Raw genomic sequence first — 20,864 nt, 5'->3', positions numbered from 1 at the left:
ATCAAATAATTGCCCCGTCATACTTCATACTTGGACCAAGTTTGGTAAAATTCCAGTAAATATTACTCAAGTTATCGCGTAAACGAAAGCGGACGGACGTACGGACGGACGGACGGACAACCCGAAAACATATGCCTCCGGCACCACTTCGTGGCGGAGGCATAAAAACCCTCAATGATAACCATAAAGCACAAGTGATGGCAATAGCATCTTGATCTCAGGGAATTCCCCTTTCTAAGGCACCCTATTCAATTCACTGCTTTCATGGAAGTACGGCAGACAATTACAATGTGTACATTGTATTTGAATAACAGCATCACACACATGCTTCACGCTTGCAAACCTTTCTTTACACATATGCCAATGAAGTGGGGCTTGTAAACCAGCTTTTTTTTTTTTTTTTTTTTTTTTACTCTCTGTGTCAATTTTCGTGGTAACAATTCGATTGACTGTTCGTTGCCGTACGGCCCGTACTTTGTGAATGCTTTGGTATACCATGTGCATGTTAAGTTAGTCTGAAAAGCAAGGGTAAACTATGGCAAGCAAAACAGAGATACTTTGAACAAACTGGGATTAAGATTTGGCAAGTTATGAAATTGCAAAGTTTTGGTAATTTCACAGAACGTTTCTTTAACAGTGAATTATACAAATAGTTGATGATGGCATTTTGCCACAACTTGCAGTATAGTTTGGGCATAAAATCTTGATTTTTTTTTTTGTTCAAATGCAATCATGTCCCAGTCTCTAATCCTAATATATCTGACTGTTCATTGTTTTGAAGTTGTTCTGCTTTAACAATTCACACTTTCAGAGCAAAAGAATTGATAACCATCAGTTTTTTGTACATGATAAAATGGAAAATTGTGAGGTGATGACAGCTAACTAATTTGCATATTCATATATGAACTGTTTGCAACATTAGCAGATCTATAAAATTTTGTAACTTCCTACATCATATTTTGATTTCATACAATTGTTATAGTTGTGCTTGTAAATTGTTTGTTTGTTTGTGAGTGTGTGTGTTTTTCAACCATTTTATTTCTGACCCAGACTTGTCTTCTAATTGGGTGGTGGGGGTGAGGGTTGAAGAAAATGTACCTGACTTTACTGGATAAGTGTCATCTACACATTCACATGAAGTCTGATGCAATTAAAGGAAGAGGACAGACATCCATTACTTTTGCTTTCTTTATTGACATATTATACATATATATAATTATACATCATACATAGCATGGCAAAAATGACAACATACATGTATATTTTCAACTTTGTGTGTAGCATTGGCAATGAAATATTTCACAGTGGCTCGATTTTTCTTTCTTTTAAAGGTTATATCAAATGCTCATAAGAGATGACAGATGATAAAAAACACTGTATTCTTCCATATCCTGACTCTTCGTCCTAAACACTCACTGTTTATTAAGTGAGCAGGGAAAATTAAACTGATTTTGAAACCTAAGCCAGCAAAATACACTCATTTGATGCTATGTTATAAACTAAAACTATGATGAGTCCAGTAAACAGAAGACAACAGGTAGAGAGTTAATGGCGCCCAAAATATAATGTCTAAAGTCAATGTCCTTTCCTTTGTCCGTACACAGGTGCCTTAGACTAGTTTGACTATTTTTCTCCAATTAATAAATGTGGGATGAATGAAGTAACATTGAGTTTAAAACTCTTGAGTATTTTTAGGCATAGACAATGTAATTTATAATACACTAACTATACTACCTTTCATGCACAGGTGAGGGGCAATATCAGAGAGGGGGAATAATAATGATTTTGGCACACCCGTTGTATTTGTTATAATTTTAGTCATATATTTTTGCCGCTTGACAGGTAGTATTCTTATATGAGAGAGAACTAAAAACAAAATACCATTGTTGTCAAATACCAATCGAATACTTCAATCTCCCAAATATGAAGTAACCTCAAAATTGAGGATAATTTTTGGGAGAAAGTATCAGTTTGTCCAATGATGACTTGAAGGTGGTAAGGTGGAAGATGGTTTCCTTTGATAAAATCACAATTAAAAAATAACAAAAATCATCTCAAAAGTCATTTACTGAGTAGGTGAAAATATCTTTATCAATACAGATTGATATGACTGGTGATAGGTTGACAATTTTTTTCATTTTGCCTCAATGATATCTCAGACAATGAGATATGATTCTTTATATGTGTTTCCTTGCTCTGCCATGAAACATTGTGCTGACAGTACAGTAGCACATAGCACACACATAAACTGCACTGGAAAGCAGTGAAGTTACAGTATGTCTTCAAAACTTTTTGATTAAAAAACAGCCTTTTAAATCTCAATTCTATGCATGCCATTTTGCTGCCTCAAAAGCAGTATTCCTATATACTGTAAAACATGATATTTTTGCAGCATGAAATTTTTGCGAATTGGAGCCGACGGCCTTTTTTGCTGCATGAAATTTTCACGAGTTGCCTCGAATATTCAGTGCATATAGGGTAGACACAAACTTTCGCATGCATCTTAATTTCACAATTTGGCTCTCGTGAAATTCACGAAATTAAAATGCATGCGAATATTCCTTGTTTTATAGTATTGTCAAAAAAGCAAATGAAAATTGGAGTCTTAACCTGCTGAGGATGAGCAGATTTTGCTATAACATGTTTCCTACTGACACCTGCTTGTAGGACACTTGAGACTCGTCTTCAACAGGTTAAATATCTGTGAAATTTTGATATCCTCGACCAGATATGATGTGCTGCTAAAGATATCTGTAACTGCGTAGCCACCAATTTGATCATTCTCTCCAAACTAAAAAAAAAACAAAAATGATAAAAGGAGAATACAATTTCTGAAGTACAGCTATCAACAATAATGAATATCAAGGTGTGAATACGAAATAACTTTGCCTGCCAAGGTAGTTATTGATTTCACGAGCAGCTGAAAAGACTGTGACAAGCATCAAGGCAGCATGTAAGAGTTCATACATGTAAATTCATTTTGGCAATGTTGATTTATATTTGAGTTCCCCTCTCATCAAGTGTCTTGCAAAGCAGATCACTGTAATGCTTCCTCCACCAACATGCTGGCAGTTCTCACTGAGGTTTTCAAGGTGATTGATTGCAATAAAAGGTTTCAATATGTGAGTTATATAAAACAAATAAGGGCCATTCTCACTGGACTTGAAAACCCATAGAGTTAGGGCAAATGTCACCTTGCAACTGTACCAAATTCCACTAGAATTTTTGCACAAAAAAAGTTTCTAGTCAGAGTGCAAAGTTCAAAACTTTGCACAAAAATTTGAAGGACGATTTGTGATGAGAACGTACACAGGAGAAAAATCACAAATCTACTCATGTGACTTCTGCATCTGCTCTTCCTTTAGCACGCGTCAAACGAATAAACTGGGCATACACAGTTCTTCCAAAAGCATTTTTCAATTGAGCTAACATCGCAATTTTTTTTTGAGCAATGGGGATATGCAGTGTAGAACATTGTGAGCTTTTACATCATGATTTTCTTGTAAGAATGGCCCTTTTGTGTTTTTGACGATAGGGATGGGGTGGATTCAAAGGTCGCACATCTTAGGACTGTCATGAGTAGATGGCCGTCACTTGGAAAGTCTCCTCATTCTTGTCATCCTCATTGTTGATGAAGATGAGGATCTCAGCGTTGCCGGCCTGGTGGTTGGGGGCAAAGCGGAGACCAAGGGGGTGCGTCTCGCCCCCTCCAATCTGGGAGAAAAGATGGTAGTGTGTGCACGTGTGAGAAAAGGAGAGCAGCCATGAAGATTCAAAGTGAGAATGACAAGTAACTTATGGGCCTAAATATGTCATCCATTTTTTAACAACTATGTTTTGAGAAGATCTGAAAAAAAAAAGATCCACAAGCATGCATTAGCCCAGATCTTTAATTAAAAAAAACAAAAACATTCTCTCTGCCATTGAAATCATGTTTCTAGTACCCATGTCATACAGTAAAATTACATTACACTAATGATCATGCTTTGGGGCATGTTAACAAAATACTCCCTATCTATTAAAGAAGTAATTAATGCATAATGTTTTGATGAGTATTGATATTAGAAGTTTTACTACAATTACATTCAGTTTCCTCAAGTATTCTCAATTTTGGAAAGCTTTCATCTTGCTTAAATCTCATATGATTTCATCTCGTTTTCAGGACACTAAATGTGGTTTATTGTTACACACATGACAAAGTGACCTTGCTAATAATTGCAGAAGCATAATCATGCGTTGATAGATGAATTTTCATGAGGAAATTTATGACCAAAGGCAGCAAACAAATACTACTTATGATTCAGAGTTTGACAAGTTGAACAAGAGTACTGAAAATAAATGGCATTGTTTGATGATCCTGCTATCTTACAAGTGATAGTTGAGCTCAGTTATTAATCTTAGCATTTGTGCCTCATCTAATCATTGCTCCTCCACTCACCTCTATCCTCGTCTCCTTGAACTGCAGCAGGTCGTCACGGTTACATCTGATGAAGAACACTTTCTTCTGGGGATACCGATTGGTGTAGCTGATCCTCTGCAAAATGTCAGTCACGAAATATACACAGAAAGAAAATATATTGCAGGTTTGGAAATGAATTAAATTGTAGGGTACAATACTCAACAAATAGATACGGTACATAAAGACACAAAAAATTAACCTAACTCTTTCTCCCTCTCCCTTTACTATGGTACAATAATTGTGACCCGCTACAACAAAATGATCCTAAAGTCGGGAGAGGTCGATTATTTGAAATTTGCATGACAAAATTCCCTAATCTTTCTGCTTTAAATTGATATATAACACATCTTATGAAAATAATCGGGTGCGGAGATATCGATGTTTAAAAGAGAGCATGTCGAGACGTATGGGAAATCACTGTTTCGAGAAAAGCGCCCTAAAAGTTTTCCTTGCGACGCAATCGCGATCAAGGGGCACGTAGTCAGTTTTCACCTCCGGACAATAGAAGGTAAACCCTAGCAACCCCCGAAATGCTTATTCAAGCACAGCGTCGGCGGTCTCCTCATCGACCAATCAGTGACCAGGATGCCAGGAAAAGCGGCTGGGCATAGCGCACCCCTCCCGCACGCACCAGTCGACTTGGCAGTGTGCGAGCTTCACGCTTCGGTTAGCGGCAAGCAGCAAACTGACCAATGAGATCACTCCGGTCGTTGTTAGGGGCGGAGCCTGTCTGTGGCGCTAAATCCAAATTTTCGAACCGGTTTCTGCTTGGTTGAAACGCCAAAAACATGGCCCAGAAAAACGCTATTTTTTGGTCTTTCCTTTCATCATTTTGCTTCAAAATTTCGACAGATGATAGAAGACATGTCAGATTCCAATAATATGTCAAAATCAGAAAATCGTAAGTTTTGACCAATTATGATGCTCTGACTTCAAACTCGATTTTCATGGCTTCGACCGTGCGCGACTTTAGGACCTTTTTGTTGTAGCGGGTCACAATTCTTTATAAATATTAACTTTAAAGTCATGACAGTGCTCGTCTGGTGTTATTACTATATGATCACATAGAGGGTAACATCTTTTTTAAGGTCTAACCTTAAGAATAAACACCACAAAACCTCGATAGTACACTAGGAATTCACAAGTCTAACACACGTTAATAAAGAAAGGGAGAATAGTGTACTGTTCACCAAGTCACAGCAGAGTGTAGCATATCACTTGATCAGAAAGTTTAACCCATTGAGGACGAGTCCCGAGTATACTCAGGCAAGTGTCTATGGGAAATATGTGCTGTAGGAAAATCAGCCCGTTGTCAACGGGTTAAGTAGAAGTAGTTACAGCAGTTTCAAATATGAAATTGTTGACTGATGATTCTGTTGATAATTATCACATGCACTTTTGTGACAGATATCAGGGATGATAAATTTTACCTTATTTGACCCCTTGCCTCCACCGACAGGCAGCTGTAGCTCAAAGGACTTGGTGATGTACGGAGCTCTACAGATGACCGATACTAGCCATGACCGCACCAGGACGTGGTACTCGATATCTGATTGGACAAAGCCCCCTGGTCAAGGATGGACCTTTGGTACTATGAATCAACATTAGTTGAACGCTGTATTCTTACCATATACTGTAATTATATCAGAAAGTCTGTTAGTATGTACGACATTGCAGGTGAGAATGTTTTTTTTTTTAAAACTAGAAATAGTGAAAAACAGCACTTTTAACAATCTCATCAGCATGAATCTTTTTTTAGTTATCATACAGTGAATCTGTTTTAGATATACGTATTGCTCTTAGTGCATGTCTAGTGTATGGATGGCTGCTCTGAATGAGTGAACGATAGATGACCACCTGCTACTCATTGGACTTGGTCTAAACATCCCAGAATTTCCTGGGTACTGTACATTCCTTGGCCATTATAATTTTACAAGTACCTTGACACCTTTATACATTGTGTGTCAAAAAGGAGTGTTACGCCGAAAGACATCACATTGTAAGCTGAAGCTTAAACCCACTAACTTAGTCTCATATCCACCTCTTCACTACCATACCAGGATAAACTTTACAAGTCTCTATCAGCATTACTTTTAACAGGGAATAGAAATAATTTTGCATTCCAAATTTGTTGAACGATTTCCCCTTTTTCCCTGAAAAAGAGAACGGAAAAAAAAAATCCTGTAATATAATTTTGTATTATTTTTTTTTTCCAATCTTGTAATGGCTTTGAAATGTAAAACATTAAGACCATAAAAAATAAAGAGAACTATTAGAACCTCGACACGATGACCAATTGTCCAAAAACGTAGAAAAAAAAGGTACTTATGCATCTCATGTATTGAGGGTAAGGATACCAACAACATTGATGAACATAAACTTGTTTCCTTTCAAGCGAGGGCGCACTCCCAGATTGAGTTCGTGGACGGAATTTGCCAGGAGCATGAACGGTTCACCAGGAGCAACCTAGCAATACAAGAAAAAAATATGAAACTTTACCAAGAATTCTGACATTAATGCATAACTTATTTATCTGTTTGAAAATTGTACATTGACGTTAATAATCATAACATAGTGGAAGGTGCAACAACAAACTAGGAAGGTACATGGGTAAAGGAAAGTGGAGGGGGGGGGGAGGGGGAGTGGTGGAACAAGGTCTGATCTTGATGTCATAAGGGGTGGGAGGTACACGTACTACATCAAACCAAGTGGGTGGGTTTAAGGGGGATTTTGGGAATGTGGGGAGGGTAGAAGGGTGTAGTCATGATCAGGATCTAACCTTGATCTTCCTCGGTTTGTAGGTACACCATCAAACAAAATGGGTGGGGTTTAGGGGCTGGGGAATGTGGAAAAGGGAGAAGGGTGTAGTCTGGCTCTTAACCTTGATTCCCTGGGTTGGAGATTCAATATCAAACCAAATGGGTAGGGTTTATTGGTTGAGGAATATAAGAATGGAGAGGGGTGTGGTTTGGCTCTTAACCTTGATCTCCCCGGGATGGGAGGTGAAGCACTGCACATGGCGGGTGGAGCTGGACCCCTTCAGGACCAGGGTGATGTGGGCCGTCTGACCCTCCACACAGGTCACATCAACCCGCTGGAGGGTGTGGATGTAGAACTCCCAGGTTTGGAGGGGACGGGATAAGTACTGGCTCCTGTAAGTGGAAGAAAACACAGGACTTTGAAAGATGCTGATCCTGCAATTTGCACTGATATGACTCAGTCAACACTGGTGACAAAGAATCACATTCAAAAGCATTTCCAACTGCAATATGTTGTCAACCATATCGTCGCTGGGGTGATAATTGTATCTGCAATTTTGGTGAAAATGAGTTTTTTGGATTAATGGTCAAATAATTGGTTAAGTGATGTCCTGTCCAAATCCCCACTGTCTTACTCCAAAAATGAAGCCACTACGGCATGTCAAAGGAAAGGCTATCCCATTCGCCACAGTGCTTTGGCCGCCATGTTTTTTGGCTCTCCTGAACATTTGACATTTTGTAGATACGAGGTCTTATCGCCCCAGCTACGATATGTGACCTTGCATCACAAAACGAACAAAAAGTCGCACCCCTTGATTTTAAATGAGGACTTGAAAAAGGTGAAATGGGTCAACAGAGTCAATCTTGAGTTTTTTAAATTTTCTGAAAGAGCTATCCTTCTTCTACATTATTCTTAAAATTGGGGTCATAACATGAATGGGAAAGTGTGTTTTGAGCAGTTTTTCTACAACCCTTTTTTGGGGGGAGAGTAGAACGATCAGCTATGTCTTGAAGGCCTCCTTTCATTTCTTGAAATCCTTTGCATACTCTTCACTTTCAAGTCTAATAACTTTTGAAAGGATAATGCTACTGCTTTGAAAGTTGGCAGTAATTATGGACAGAATGTGTTAAAAGAGCATGCTTAATTTCAGCTTAATCTGATAATCCCTTCATTGTAGTTGCTCCAGTGGTTTACATCCTGTGTTTTGTCCCTTTCATCGCGCAGCTAGCACGGCTTGGTAACGATTAGGCGCTTGAATAGACGCTGTACTTCAGAGCCTCTTTTCTCAGTTCACACTTTTCCAGAGTGTGATTTCTTTCCAGTATTTAGATAGGTTAGGGGAGTCCATTTGAATTGAGCTATACATCATTTTAAAGTTTAGAGTCTGCTCTTTCAGAATCTGCCCTTAATTAAAAATCCATGTCTGGCGACTTTTTGTTGGTTTTGTGATGCAGGGTCACATAATAATTGTCGATGCAAATCAACAAGAGGACAAATTACACCAATTTAAAGCATTGGAGCTCTTCAGCTTTTCAAATTTTTCCATCAATGGCATACAAAATTATCTCTTCCAAAAGAACTCAAGATCCTTAAAATATTATCCTGCTGCATAGGCTGCTTAGACACACATTGTCTTCAAACACAAGAAACTAAATATCATACATTATGTATTTTTAAGTTACCACTATATACAAAGCCTACCAGAATCACACATTCTATCGAACATGATACAAATTTGTCACAAAATCTAAGCATCACCTTATCAAAATTTCTAGAAGTGCTTAAAACTGGCACAACTGAACGGAGACATTTGTATACAAAACCTGACAACATCACAGGCGCTCAAATGCAATGGACTTAGATAAGGATGAACAAGTCTTACGAGTAAATGAGGATGAAAAACTTCTTCACAGAGGGCGAGGCTCCACAGGCAGCTTTCAGGAAGATTTCATTAGGCTCTCCTGGTATCTGTAGAAAAACAAAGTACCAAACTTGTTCAACCTTTTTTTTTTCGGGGGGGGGGGGGGGGGGGGGGGATAGGCAGAATATTTTAATGATGCTTCAACAGCTTCAATGTGTGATTTATTGATCTTTTATAAAGGCTGAAAGTCCAGAAAGAAATCATAAATCTTTCTGTCCCTCAGTTGAGAGATCAAATCATTTTGCAACATTCACTTTATACAAATGAATAAAAACATAACTCTTAATCTTGTACCATTTTCTAATGAGACATAAACCACAAAAGCTCATATTCTATTAAAGAAAAGAAGTAAAAATTCACTCCTCAGTTTAATGTATGTGGTCAAGTGCTATACATGTATATTTCTCTCACAACCTGCTGAATTCAGCTCTGATGGCAGAGTGAATCATTTATCATTTATTCTTGGAATGACCATGAATTCACATGGAATGATGGATTATGAGCATTAACTTTTGCATTATCTGTCATTGCCCACACAATACATGATTGATTGCACAGCATGGCATTATTCAACATTGTCAGGTACAAGTACTTACAGTATTTTTGGTCTCACAAATAACATTGTCGTCACTGCACTTCACAAATATCCTGTCAATGGCCATGGGACCTGGGTTGAATTAAGCACAAATGAATGGATAATACATCAAATATAGATCACAAAATATCAATCAAATTCATATTAATTTATGAGTTTGCTGACAGGCTATTGACTAATTGAGAATCAGCGTTGAGTCATGGCAATTCTAATGCATGTATGAAGACAGACAGTGTACGTTTGTTATAAGTCACTACCTACAAAAATTCACACAGTAATACACTTCATCCATTCTCTGATATCTTATATTTTGTTATATGTTTATGTGGAATTCATACAGTAATACCTCAAGTCCTGTATTTAGCATGTCTATCATATCAAAATTCATGGTGCATTCACTTGTTCAGTATCTGATATGTCCTACAAAGTCCCTATGGAATTTTGCTGCCGATATCATCATCTTGTCACCATATACATGCAAGTGGAATCATTGAATTTTACTGCAGATTTTTATAGGAGAAAGATTTGGTGGAGCTTGCTATTAAAAAAAAAAAAAAAAAAACTTCATTAAATCTGCACAAATTTAGAAAAAGAAAAATTATAAAAAATATGCCATTTTGAAAGAGAAATAACAGCTGTAAGCTCAAAAAATGTATTGCCAATTTCAGAATCAGTTGTAAATCTAGTGATTAGGAGACTTTTGAATATTCTGCAGCTGAAACAAGCAATCATAAATGATCAAAGAAGGGCTCAAATTGTGTCAATATTTTTAACTCTACCATATGAATCTCTAACAGTGTAAAGAAAAATCAATCCAAAAAAGAGACAGCATTAAAAACACAGAAATTTGGTTAATGTGACGTAATGGGGTATGTAATCACCTTATTTCTGTTTAAACAAGTGACAATCTACTCTGAACACATTGAAATTAAAGACAGTGTACATGATATATTTTGCAAGTCTAATTCTTTGCAAATCGGGACTTCTTGACAATTTTGTAAGTGGTTAAATTTGCAATCATGGGGTACAGCAATGAAGGGAGAAATTGGGAAGTGCGCACATCCATTCATACAGTAGATGTGTCAAGTTTAACCCTAACTTACCTGGGCTATTTAGCGAGCTTGAATTCCTGGGGGGGGGGGGGGGCATTATGGCCCCCCCTTCAGAGCTCGACCGTTGATCGCCGCAAAATTTTGCATGAACATAAAGCCGGATGTAATCTACAAGACTGTTCAGTTAAATTTTCAAAAAATTTGCATTTTCTATTTTAAATTAATTAATTATTCAAATATATGCAAAAAACCTCATTTTCGTCTGTAATTGGCTTATAAAAGCTTGTGGAATGCAGATTTTTGGTGTAAATATTCCTAGTGACATTCCGAATATTTGTGCGTAAGAAAAAAATTCAGTATCAAAATTAATTTCTAATGTTTTTAATTGTTTTATCAATTTTTTTATGTATTTCCTTGTTTTTTCGAACTTTTGTTTTTGTTTTTTTCAGCAGAATTTGTCATATACATTTTTTGAAGCATAATTATACTAAAATAAATTGATTTCAGCCATATGAATCTTTATATGAATTAATTGAAAAAACACAATTTGTATTGACTCTGTACACAAAATCACGTTTTTGAGCAGTTTTGGGGTTGACGAAAATTTTATGAAGGGGCGTGGCTTCGGAACGGTATGCCCGGGCGCGACAAATTTGGTCTCAAAAGTTGCGCGAGACTTGAAAACTTAAAAGTCAGCGAGCGGCGCGGTCAAAAAATTTTGCGCGCCGGAATGGTCGCGGAATTAGTCGGGGGGGGGGGGGCATTATGGTCCCCCCCAGGTAAGTTAGGGTTTAGGCCCACTAAACTGTATGATCATGCATCATATTTGTACCAGGACATGTATGTGTGCAGGTCGCATTCATGTCAGGATGAGAAATTCAATGATTTTTTTTTTTGTGTGGTATAAAATTTGCAAATAGCATGTGACATGTGGATTTCAAGAAAATAAAGCCCTTAAAAAATACAGTATTTGCATATAAAGTAATTAAGCAAAATGTATACCCATGATTGAGCTGAAGGCGGGGAGGCGGATGGACTTTCGACAGAAGGAGTGCTCTGGCTGCTGGAGGCGGAAGGTCTGGTCAATGATGTGGGGCTGAGGGTCAACGTTGAGGGACAGCACAGCGATAGCCTTGTTGTCTTGGGTCTTGAAATACACCTAGACAAAGAACAGAGAAGACAATAGACATGCATACAAAGTAGAATTAGAAATTACATTATTAATATTTATCCATGTATTGGCACTTTGGTTCATTTTGTTTAACACAGTAACATTAAGTTAGATAATGTGAAATCAAGAATCTTTCACATACATACAATTATGGTTATATCTGTATGGACAGACAAATAGATATGCATATAGATAGATTGGGTGGATATGAGTACTCTGCTGTCATGTGCTCCTTTTGAAAAGGTCATGACATGAATGCCGGCTTTTATGCCATGTGGATTCTAATGCTTAGTCCAGATGTGTTTTTCTTTGTCTTTCTCTGCAGTCTTCTCGCCAAAGGAGTTGCAAAGTGAATTTTAGAACATGAATTTTATATTGTTAATAATTAACTCTTCATCTGATTTGATATTTTAATTACTGCAGCTGATTTGGATTTTATACTGATGACAATTCATTGTAATGACTGAATTTTTGTTTGTATTTTTATGTTTTATCTCAGGACCTTGATGAAAAACAGCTCATGCTGATCAAGCTATCCTGAATAAATATGTTTCAATAAATAAATAAATAAATAAATAGATAAGATCAATGTAGGAGCCATAGTGGCTTAGTGGATAAGACCTCAGGCTCTCAGTCATGAGGTCCCTGGTTCATGTCCCCTGGCAGCAGTGCATAATTATGTCCTTTAATAGGCAAGGTATTTTATATTCCTTGTCTAGTTCATCCGAGGGTGCCTACATAACTCTGTATGTAAGTCCCATAAAAACTTACTCATAAGCATTTTTTCCTTACTGGCAAAGTGCAAAAGGTCCACACATTATTATAACACATATGCCTGTCATTTTGAGATGAAAATATACTTTCACTAAACTCTGATTTTACTGGTACAGTTCGACCTCAATTATCCGGCCTCCTGTTATCCGGAAATCTCTATTACCTGGAACGCCTTCACACAGTGAAGGACTTTTTTTTCATCCAAAAATTGAGAAAACACAGTGACTTTCATGGATCTATTTCACTAATTTCATAAGATGTGCATGATAGGTTTCTTAATATCTAATGAGGTAAAACATGTACGATTTTCACATAAAGATATACTTTATTTTTATTAAGAAGGGACTACAATTTTGCGCAGGCTAGCATAGATTACACCACCATTGCAGGGTACGCTACCTGCCTAGCTGCCAGTGCACTGAGACAGCAGCTATACACATTAACATTGTGTCTCCCATATCCTGCCAACTCGCTTATCCAGATGAGCGCCGGTCCCGACATGGCCGGATAATCGAGGTCGAACTATATTAAAGTAAGCGTACTTCATATATAATAATTGCAATCCATCTCCCAATTTCAAAAACACAAAGATTTCTCTATTGTGGCTTTATGATATGGTGACTTTGTCCTAGGCCTACAGAGTTAGTGCCCTTCTGGTTTTGAGCACTTAAATGGTTGGTGCAAGATAGCATGGGATAGAATAATACAGCACACAATGCCACAGGACCCCCATGAAAGACGATACATAACACAGCAATCTCTGGCTTCAGACTTTGAATGAATAATGGTTAACTCCATGGGGCTTTTATTTCATTTCTCTCCTTGCCTAGAGAGGGATAGGCTGATGTGGGACTTACTTTGACAAGTTGCGACTCCAGAGCTGAATCAACCTTGTTGTCTCTACCACGAAGATGGAACTGTGATCGAGGACCAACATACGGTGTCTAATGAGATAATATAGATAAAATATTAGTATTGGTCAGTGATATTCAAATTAATAAAATTACGATAGATGTGAATGATTGCAAATATCTAACTGATGGCAAACATGTTACGAGCATAGAAACTGTCATCTCTTCATTCATTTGTCTTGTTCAATCTTGTTCTTCTTGTCTTCAAAACTACCACCACCATCGTCATCATCATCAACAAAGACAAAAAAAACCAAAACAAAATAACTATTATTAAAAATACTCCACTCTCGACTGGCAATGCAAACAATTTCTTGCTATCTCTTACACCTAAATCACAACCATTGAGTTTAACTTATTACAGCCAACTTCTAAATCATATCTTCCTAATCATTATTGTTTTTATTATAGTGAAGCAGGAGCTATTGTAATAATGCAAATGATTATCCTTCTGTTATCACTATCAATATCATTGTCATCTTTATCATCATTATCTTCAATGGCATCATCATCACCACCACCATCAGCAGCAGCAGCAGCATCATTATCAACATCACCATCATCATCATCATCATCAACATCATCACCACTGGCATCATCATTATCAACAGCATCATTATCATCATCATTATCATCATCATCACCATCAGCAGCAATATCAGCATCATCATCATCATCATCAGCAGCAGCAGCAGCAGCAATATCAGCATCATCATCATCATCATCAATGGCACCGCAAGTATTTTTCAGCCGAGTAACTATGGCAACTCACATTGGATGTCACGGTGTGGTCTGCCTTGAAGCTCTGAAACTTGAATGGGATGTTGACCTCTTCCTTGGGCCTCAGGAAGACCTTTAACCCCGGCACCTCCCCCTTGGAGGGTGCTCCTCCATCCTGCCTCTGGCTGCCGTCAAACAGACCCTCCTCAATGGGCGTGTTGAACGTCTCAAAGACAGCCTTGAAGTGTCTCCACTCTTTGGTGTCAGTGATCACGCTACACAAAATAAATCATAAACCCTTTGAGTGCTGATTGCACACAGTAAAACCCATAGCATTGTACACACTGTCCAAAGTCCCTGGCACAGTAAGGGTTAAGTACTTAGTGGTAAAACAATATACCTCTATCCAACAATGCATAAACTCAATGAACATCATAGGCACCCCGAGGGGTATGTATACATATATACATATAATTATATAAAACATTCATATCACATACTGCATACACTGTATCACAGTCATAACAATCAAAATACACTTTCACAAACTATCATCACAACATAAATTTGAAAAGTAACTTGTACACATTCAACATCAAAATTCATAAACTGCCTGATTAAGAACAAACAATATCAGATTTTGTGATTAACTCACTACCTCTATCATTTGGTAATTCTCACAAAGTGATTACATGGCACATTCACTTTCTGTATGCAAAGGGTCACCTAAAGCTAGAAGTGGATAGTGCCAGCATTTTGACCCCTGCTGGGGACAATCTCACCTTCATTACCTTCATTTTGAAAAAAACAGAGAACATTGAACAGAACCCCACACCCCCAAACAAACCCAAACAAACAAACAAACAAATACAATACTGTACCAACCAATTTATACCCCCCTCCCACCCCCCCCCCAAAATGACAATCAACAACAACAACAACAACAACAACAACAACAACAACAACAACAACAACAACAACAACAACAACAACAACAACAACAACAACAACAACAACAACAACAACAACAACAACAACAACAACAACAACAACAACAACAACAACAACAACAACAACAACTAGAATCACCCACACTATCAGATGAGAAGACTGAAGGTAAAGGTATCATCTTACCTCAGATCTGGATGTTCCCACTGGATTGAGATGGTGTGTGAGGCATTGTATGGATTCTTGAGGACGAACTCAAAGAACTCGGCCCGTCCAAAGGATGGATTGATGGTGTGTTCTGTAGTAATGACTGACTGCAACATGTTGAGAATTCCCTCCTTTTTGGATCTCTCTCTGCATAGGAAGGACACGTGGATATAACAATTACATTGACAATAATCACACTGAGAATATACATGTAATTCATCATATTAATAACTGTTATAAAAACAATAGCAATTGACTTCAAATTCAGCAATGCAATATAATAGAATTTGAGGTGCAAATTGTGCCTTTGCATCAACAGAAATACAAACATCTGCAATGTAGCAATGTGGGGAAAATAAATGTATTGAATACGAAAATGCAGTTGACCATCTCAAGCCATTTGTCACATCCTGGCTATTTTCACTGCAAAGGTAAGAACATGTTTGTTCTGTTTTGTTTTGTTTCTTTTTTTTTTTTGTTCTTCTCAGAATAAATTATGAGATGTGCCAGACATTGAAGGCTCAGTTAGTATTTTCATAGTCCATAATAAAAGCTTATATCTGGTACAGATAGTGGGTTTTCATATTTATTGCCAATCTGAATCATTAGCTTGATCACAGGACATGCACGATTGAAGATTTCGTCCGTAAAATCAATTATCAATTATCAATTGATCATATGGATTATACATATATTGATTACATTATCAACATCATCACCATCACCACCACTACCACCACCACCACCACCACCACCACCACCACAATCACCCTTTCTAGCATCATTTTCATCTGAAATCCTCTTCATTATCATACTCATGGTCTGACAAAATGACGTACAGGCCACTCATAATCACATAATATTGAAGCTCACCTGTATAGCTCTATGGTTTTCAGGTCTCTCATTCTTTGAACCTTCTCTTCTTTCTTCACCTTTGTTTTAAGTAATATAAGCAGAAGAGAGAAAAAGCAGGATTGGAAAAACAAACATCAATGAATTATTGCTCTGTATACAAAAGGGAAGGAGAGGACTAACTTTAGCAATCTAACAGCCAGATATTAACACTGGTATTACGGTATCTTCTTCTTTTTTTTTTTCTAATTACACACAGACAAAATGTGATTCCTTTCACAGAATACACTACCAAATATAATCCATCATGACAGCAATTATCACAATTTCAAAAATGAAATAACAGTGAATTAAGAAAATCATCCTCGCTTTCTCCCAGCAATTTTTAGGGATGCATTTTAAACACACACACACATACAGACATCTATTCAAGAATTGAAGTATGCCAATCTTATGTTAAATCCCACACATTACTGAATCTACATTGTATGCTGATTTTCATGTGCTTACTTAATAATCCAACTCATTGAATCACAAGTTCTAACATCATTATCACATCACAAACTGCAGGAAAACAGCTTCAAAACAAATTCTTCTTTGCAGATATTCTAGCGCATAGGGAATTGCAGTTACTTAATCCAGTGTAAACAAGTACACGTATAATATGCACAATTATTGGTAATTGTGTATCAACCAAAAATACGACACACCCAAACTGAAACAAAAGCAGGGTGAAGGAAGACCACCCATCACTCACAAGGAGGTTGTTGGCGAGTCCGTTCTCACGCCCCTCCTGCTGGCGCACCGCCTCCATGCGGGCGAGCTTGCGTTGCTTGACGTGGTCGCCTTCCCGGTTGGACTCCTTGAGGACTGCGGTGGTCTTGTCGCGTCGCGAGAACAGCACCGTGGCGAGCTCCTGGTCCGCCTCGGCCATGTGGGAGGCCAGGAAGCTGCGCTTCTGCTTCAGATTGGCAAGACTGGCACCTGACATCAAAATGGAGAGGATTTTTATGGAGTATGACTGAACTACTTGTTGAAAAGTAGCAGTTACGTTGAGATATATCTGTAGATAGATATTAAATGTAGACTGAGTGGTGGATGGAATTAGGAACACTGATTAACCCGCTGAGGACGAGTCCCAAGTACACTCTGACATGTGTTTATGGGAAATGCATGTTGTAGCATAATCAGTCCGACCTCAATGGGTAAGGTAAGCCACTGAAGATGGTTAGCTGGAGAAAAATATATAAAGAATGGTAGCTTGGTAAACAAATAAAAATTGGTTTTATAATACAAGATTGCATACACAAGTATATTAACATATGGCTGAAATAGGTAAGAATACATTTTCCATTTCATTATCATATTTTGCTGAAAATATAGACACATACAAACGGTACAGTCAACCTTGCACACATCTTTACGTCAAAAAATAGGCTAGGTCAAAGAAACATTTAACAGGACAGCTATGAATATGTGTTTATTCTATTAAGTACAGTCAAAATTAAGAATAGATTTTTACTTGTCCCTTTGGATTCAATTTACGGGAGGTTGACTGTTAATAAAAATCATACACGCGTATCCATAGTTTAGAGAAAGTACATGTAACTCTATCCTACATGTACTTGGTAACACTACATTAGCTCCGCTTCAGTCTCATTTTCTCCGAGGACTTAGCATTAGGGTTAGGGTTGTGATAGAGTTTTGGGTTTAGTTTGATGCAAGGATTAACCCTAAAAAGACTGGGCTATTTTGGTAGCTCGAAAGACTGGGGGGGGGGGGGCCTAAAGGGCCCCCCCTTAAGATCTCAGCCATGGATTGCACGATCGCCGGGGAAATTTGCACAATGGTAGTATGCGATGTAATCTACAAGATCGTATATTCAAATTTTCCAAAATAGTCTTCTTTTATTTTATTTTGATTAATTATGCTAATTTATGCGAGAAATCAGACTCTTTGATCTAAATCAGTAAATAAAGCTCCAAAAGTGGTCAGTTTTGGTCTAATTATTCTTTGTGGCATTCTTCTCAAATGTACCTGAAAAAAAATTCGGTATCAAAATTAATTTCTTATTCATTTTATTGTTTTATGAATTTCTTATGTATTTCCTTGTTTTTTCGACCTTTTGTTTTTGCTGTTTTTTTAAACAAAATTTGTGGCAGACACTTTTTGAAGCATAATACTACTAAAACAAATTAATTTTAGCCATTGAGAGTAACAATAAGCATATTTATATGAACCATGTGAAAAAACTCAATTGGCATTGACTTTGTACACAAAATCACATTTTTGAGCCATTTTCGGTCTCGCGTGCATGTACAAAAAGTTATGTAACTTCAGAACTGTACCCCCGGGCATCACAAATTTGGCGTCAAAATGTGCGGGAAACTCGAAAGAAAAAAGTCATAGAGCATCGCGGAGAGAGCATTGCGTGTTGCAGAGTAATCGCGCGAAATGTTGAGGGGGGCCTTTTAGGCCCCCCCCAGTCTTTTTAGGGTTAAGATTAGGGTGAGAGTTATGTTTGTGGCTTAGTGTTTCACTTAGCTCACAGATATTTCATGGGAGCAAATAGTCGCAGGAGCAAATGTCACCAAACTGTGCTACTGACTTGTCTGTTTGGTTCCAGCATGAAGGCTGCCCCCAAGGAAGGCCCCACTGCCATCCTCCTGCACGATGATCTTGGTGTCCTGAAGGGGTAGGGTGGCTGCTTTCACCAGCTTTGCATCCACCTGGTGGCCCACGTTGGCCAGTCGCAGGTGCAGGCGCCCTCGTGTGACGTTCTTGGAGCCCACGGGGCGAATGCTGCCCCCACGTTGCTACGTGAGGCAGAATGAAGAGTGTGATCGAACATCAATGGCTTGCTTAGAAGTGAACAAGTATAATCTTTTATGGTATCTTCTACTGTGCATAGAGGACTGTAAAATACAAATAATTCTTAAGCATCTGCAGGAGAAACTAAAATTTATGAGTGAGAAAGTGCTGCTTGCTTTATACCTTATATGAACAATTAATTTTGCTTCACAGCATACAATTTCTCTCAAGCATTGTCCTTTACATCATGCAGGCCTCCCAACCTTTCAGAAGAAAGAGCAGTTTCCATGGGAGTGTGTAATGAAATTATCGGGAAAAACAGGAAAATCCTATTGAAACAACAGCTGGGAATGTTCAAAATTCAGATTCGGGGGGAGGGGAGGGTAATTGCCCTGATACAGTCCTTTTTATGACGATGTTCCCCTGCACTGTGCTTTTCAGGGAGGTGAAAAATTGACATATCTCTCTCTATTCATCCACTATCCCTGAGCGTTTGATATTGAATACCCACCAGGTCTCCAGTCAGAACGTAATCCTCGTCGCTGTGTTCTGTTGTCATGATATCCACCTCATGGGTCACCTGCACAGCCTCTCGCCCAGCCCGTAGCAGTTGCTGTAACATAAATACAAAGTAAATCAATTTCCTGTTGTGCACTTTTGTTGTATTCATTGAGTTCTTGTTCTCTGCAACTAGTGGTGGCAATCCTACAGAGACTTGTCAGGCAGAATATTTCTTGAGGTATCAATGATTTAAGACTGAATTTAGTCTGTATTATACCCAATCACTCAAAAACAATACTGCTCACTTTGTAACATTAGCAATTTCATTGAACTCACACACTACTTCCCGCACTTAGATTTTATGTTTGCTTCCATTTGTAACAATTCTATGATCAATCACAACCACACGGTACTTGAACAAGCAATACAGGTCATAGCTTTACTTCCAGCCAAATTAAAGAATTCACAGACAGGGAAGATCACGTTTTAAGATCCAGTTCGCTTGTTTCTTTAGATTTAGCTTGCTTTCCATTTCGTTTTTATTGTTGCTGCTCCTTTTTTTTTTTTTTTAAACGCAACAATATTCTGGAGTCAGACTTTATGTGAATACATTTACCAATGACGCCACAATTAGAGAACTGCATAATTAGTTTAATAGCAATGCCTACCTTAAGATCGACAGCGGTTGAGCCAAGGAGCAGGAGAGAATCTCCGTCCCAGGTGTCTATGTGGAATGTCTGCTTCTCAAGGTACTGCAGGAATAGCCTCGCCTCTCCTGGTTTAAGGAATGACGGGTCCACATTGTAGCGCACCTAGGGAGCGAGCAGGAAAATGGCAGAAAGGGAGAAATATACACTTCTAATTAATGTGCAAGAATTTAAGATACATGCTCTATCACTTTAATACATCAAATGCAAACATCACATATTCCTATTTACAGCCTGTAATTCCACTCTCTGAGTCACAATGCACTTTTTGAATATATCAAAAAATATCACATGAATACTCTGAGGCCAGATCATTATTTGCAATGAACTCCTCATGGTTTTAAAGAGGGACCAATACAATAACTATGAAAATAATCTGATGATCATCAAATTTTCGTTCCCCTCAAATCATATGCTGCACCAAACAACAATTTTAACATCTAATCTATTCTATCAATCACTCATTCCTGTTACT

The 20,864-nt window shown here is 38.0% G+C and overlaps 1 protein-coding gene across 1 annotated transcript in view; it reads right to left on the bottom strand.

Moving 5' to 3' along the window:
* Nucleotides 1-1,174: 1,174 nt before the first annotated feature.
* The window catches only part of LOC140238509 (nephrocystin-4-like), a 52,278-nt gene continuing 32,588 nt past the window's right edge, over nucleotides 1,175-20,864 (bottom strand). Inside the window, exons 17-32 of the mRNA XM_072318414.1 lie at nucleotides 20,351-20,494; nucleotides 19,693-19,794; nucleotides 18,979-19,186; nucleotides 17,128-17,354; nucleotides 16,392-16,450; nucleotides 15,498-15,665; nucleotides 14,416-14,638; nucleotides 13,590-13,676; nucleotides 11,790-11,946; nucleotides 9,737-9,807; nucleotides 9,102-9,187; nucleotides 7,440-7,611; nucleotides 6,817-6,925; nucleotides 5,890-6,008; nucleotides 4,439-4,534; nucleotides 1,175-3,714 (exon numbers count right to left, since the gene is read on the bottom strand). Coding sequence (XP_072174515.1) covers nucleotides 3,574-3,714; nucleotides 4,439-4,534; nucleotides 5,890-6,008; nucleotides 6,817-6,925; nucleotides 7,440-7,611; nucleotides 9,102-9,187; nucleotides 9,737-9,807; nucleotides 11,790-11,946; nucleotides 13,590-13,676; nucleotides 14,416-14,638; nucleotides 15,498-15,665; nucleotides 16,392-16,450; nucleotides 17,128-17,354; nucleotides 18,979-19,186; nucleotides 19,693-19,794; nucleotides 20,351-20,494 — 2,169 coding nt within the window. The 3' untranslated portion in view covers nucleotides 1,175-3,573. The remainder of the gene's footprint in view (nucleotides 3,715-4,438; nucleotides 4,535-5,889; nucleotides 6,009-6,816; nucleotides 6,926-7,439; nucleotides 7,612-9,101; nucleotides 9,188-9,736; nucleotides 9,808-11,789; nucleotides 11,947-13,589; nucleotides 13,677-14,415; nucleotides 14,639-15,497; nucleotides 15,666-16,391; nucleotides 16,451-17,127; nucleotides 17,355-18,978; nucleotides 19,187-19,692; nucleotides 19,795-20,350; nucleotides 20,495-20,864) is intronic.

Source organism: Diadema setosum, chromosome 15, assembly GCF_964275005.1.
Source record: "Diadema setosum chromosome 15, eeDiaSeto1, whole genome shotgun sequence".
Lineage (NCBI taxonomy): Eukaryota > Metazoa > Echinodermata > Echinoidea > Diadematoida > Diadematidae > Diadema > Diadema setosum.
This window is presented reverse-complemented; position numbering and strand designations above follow the sequence as displayed.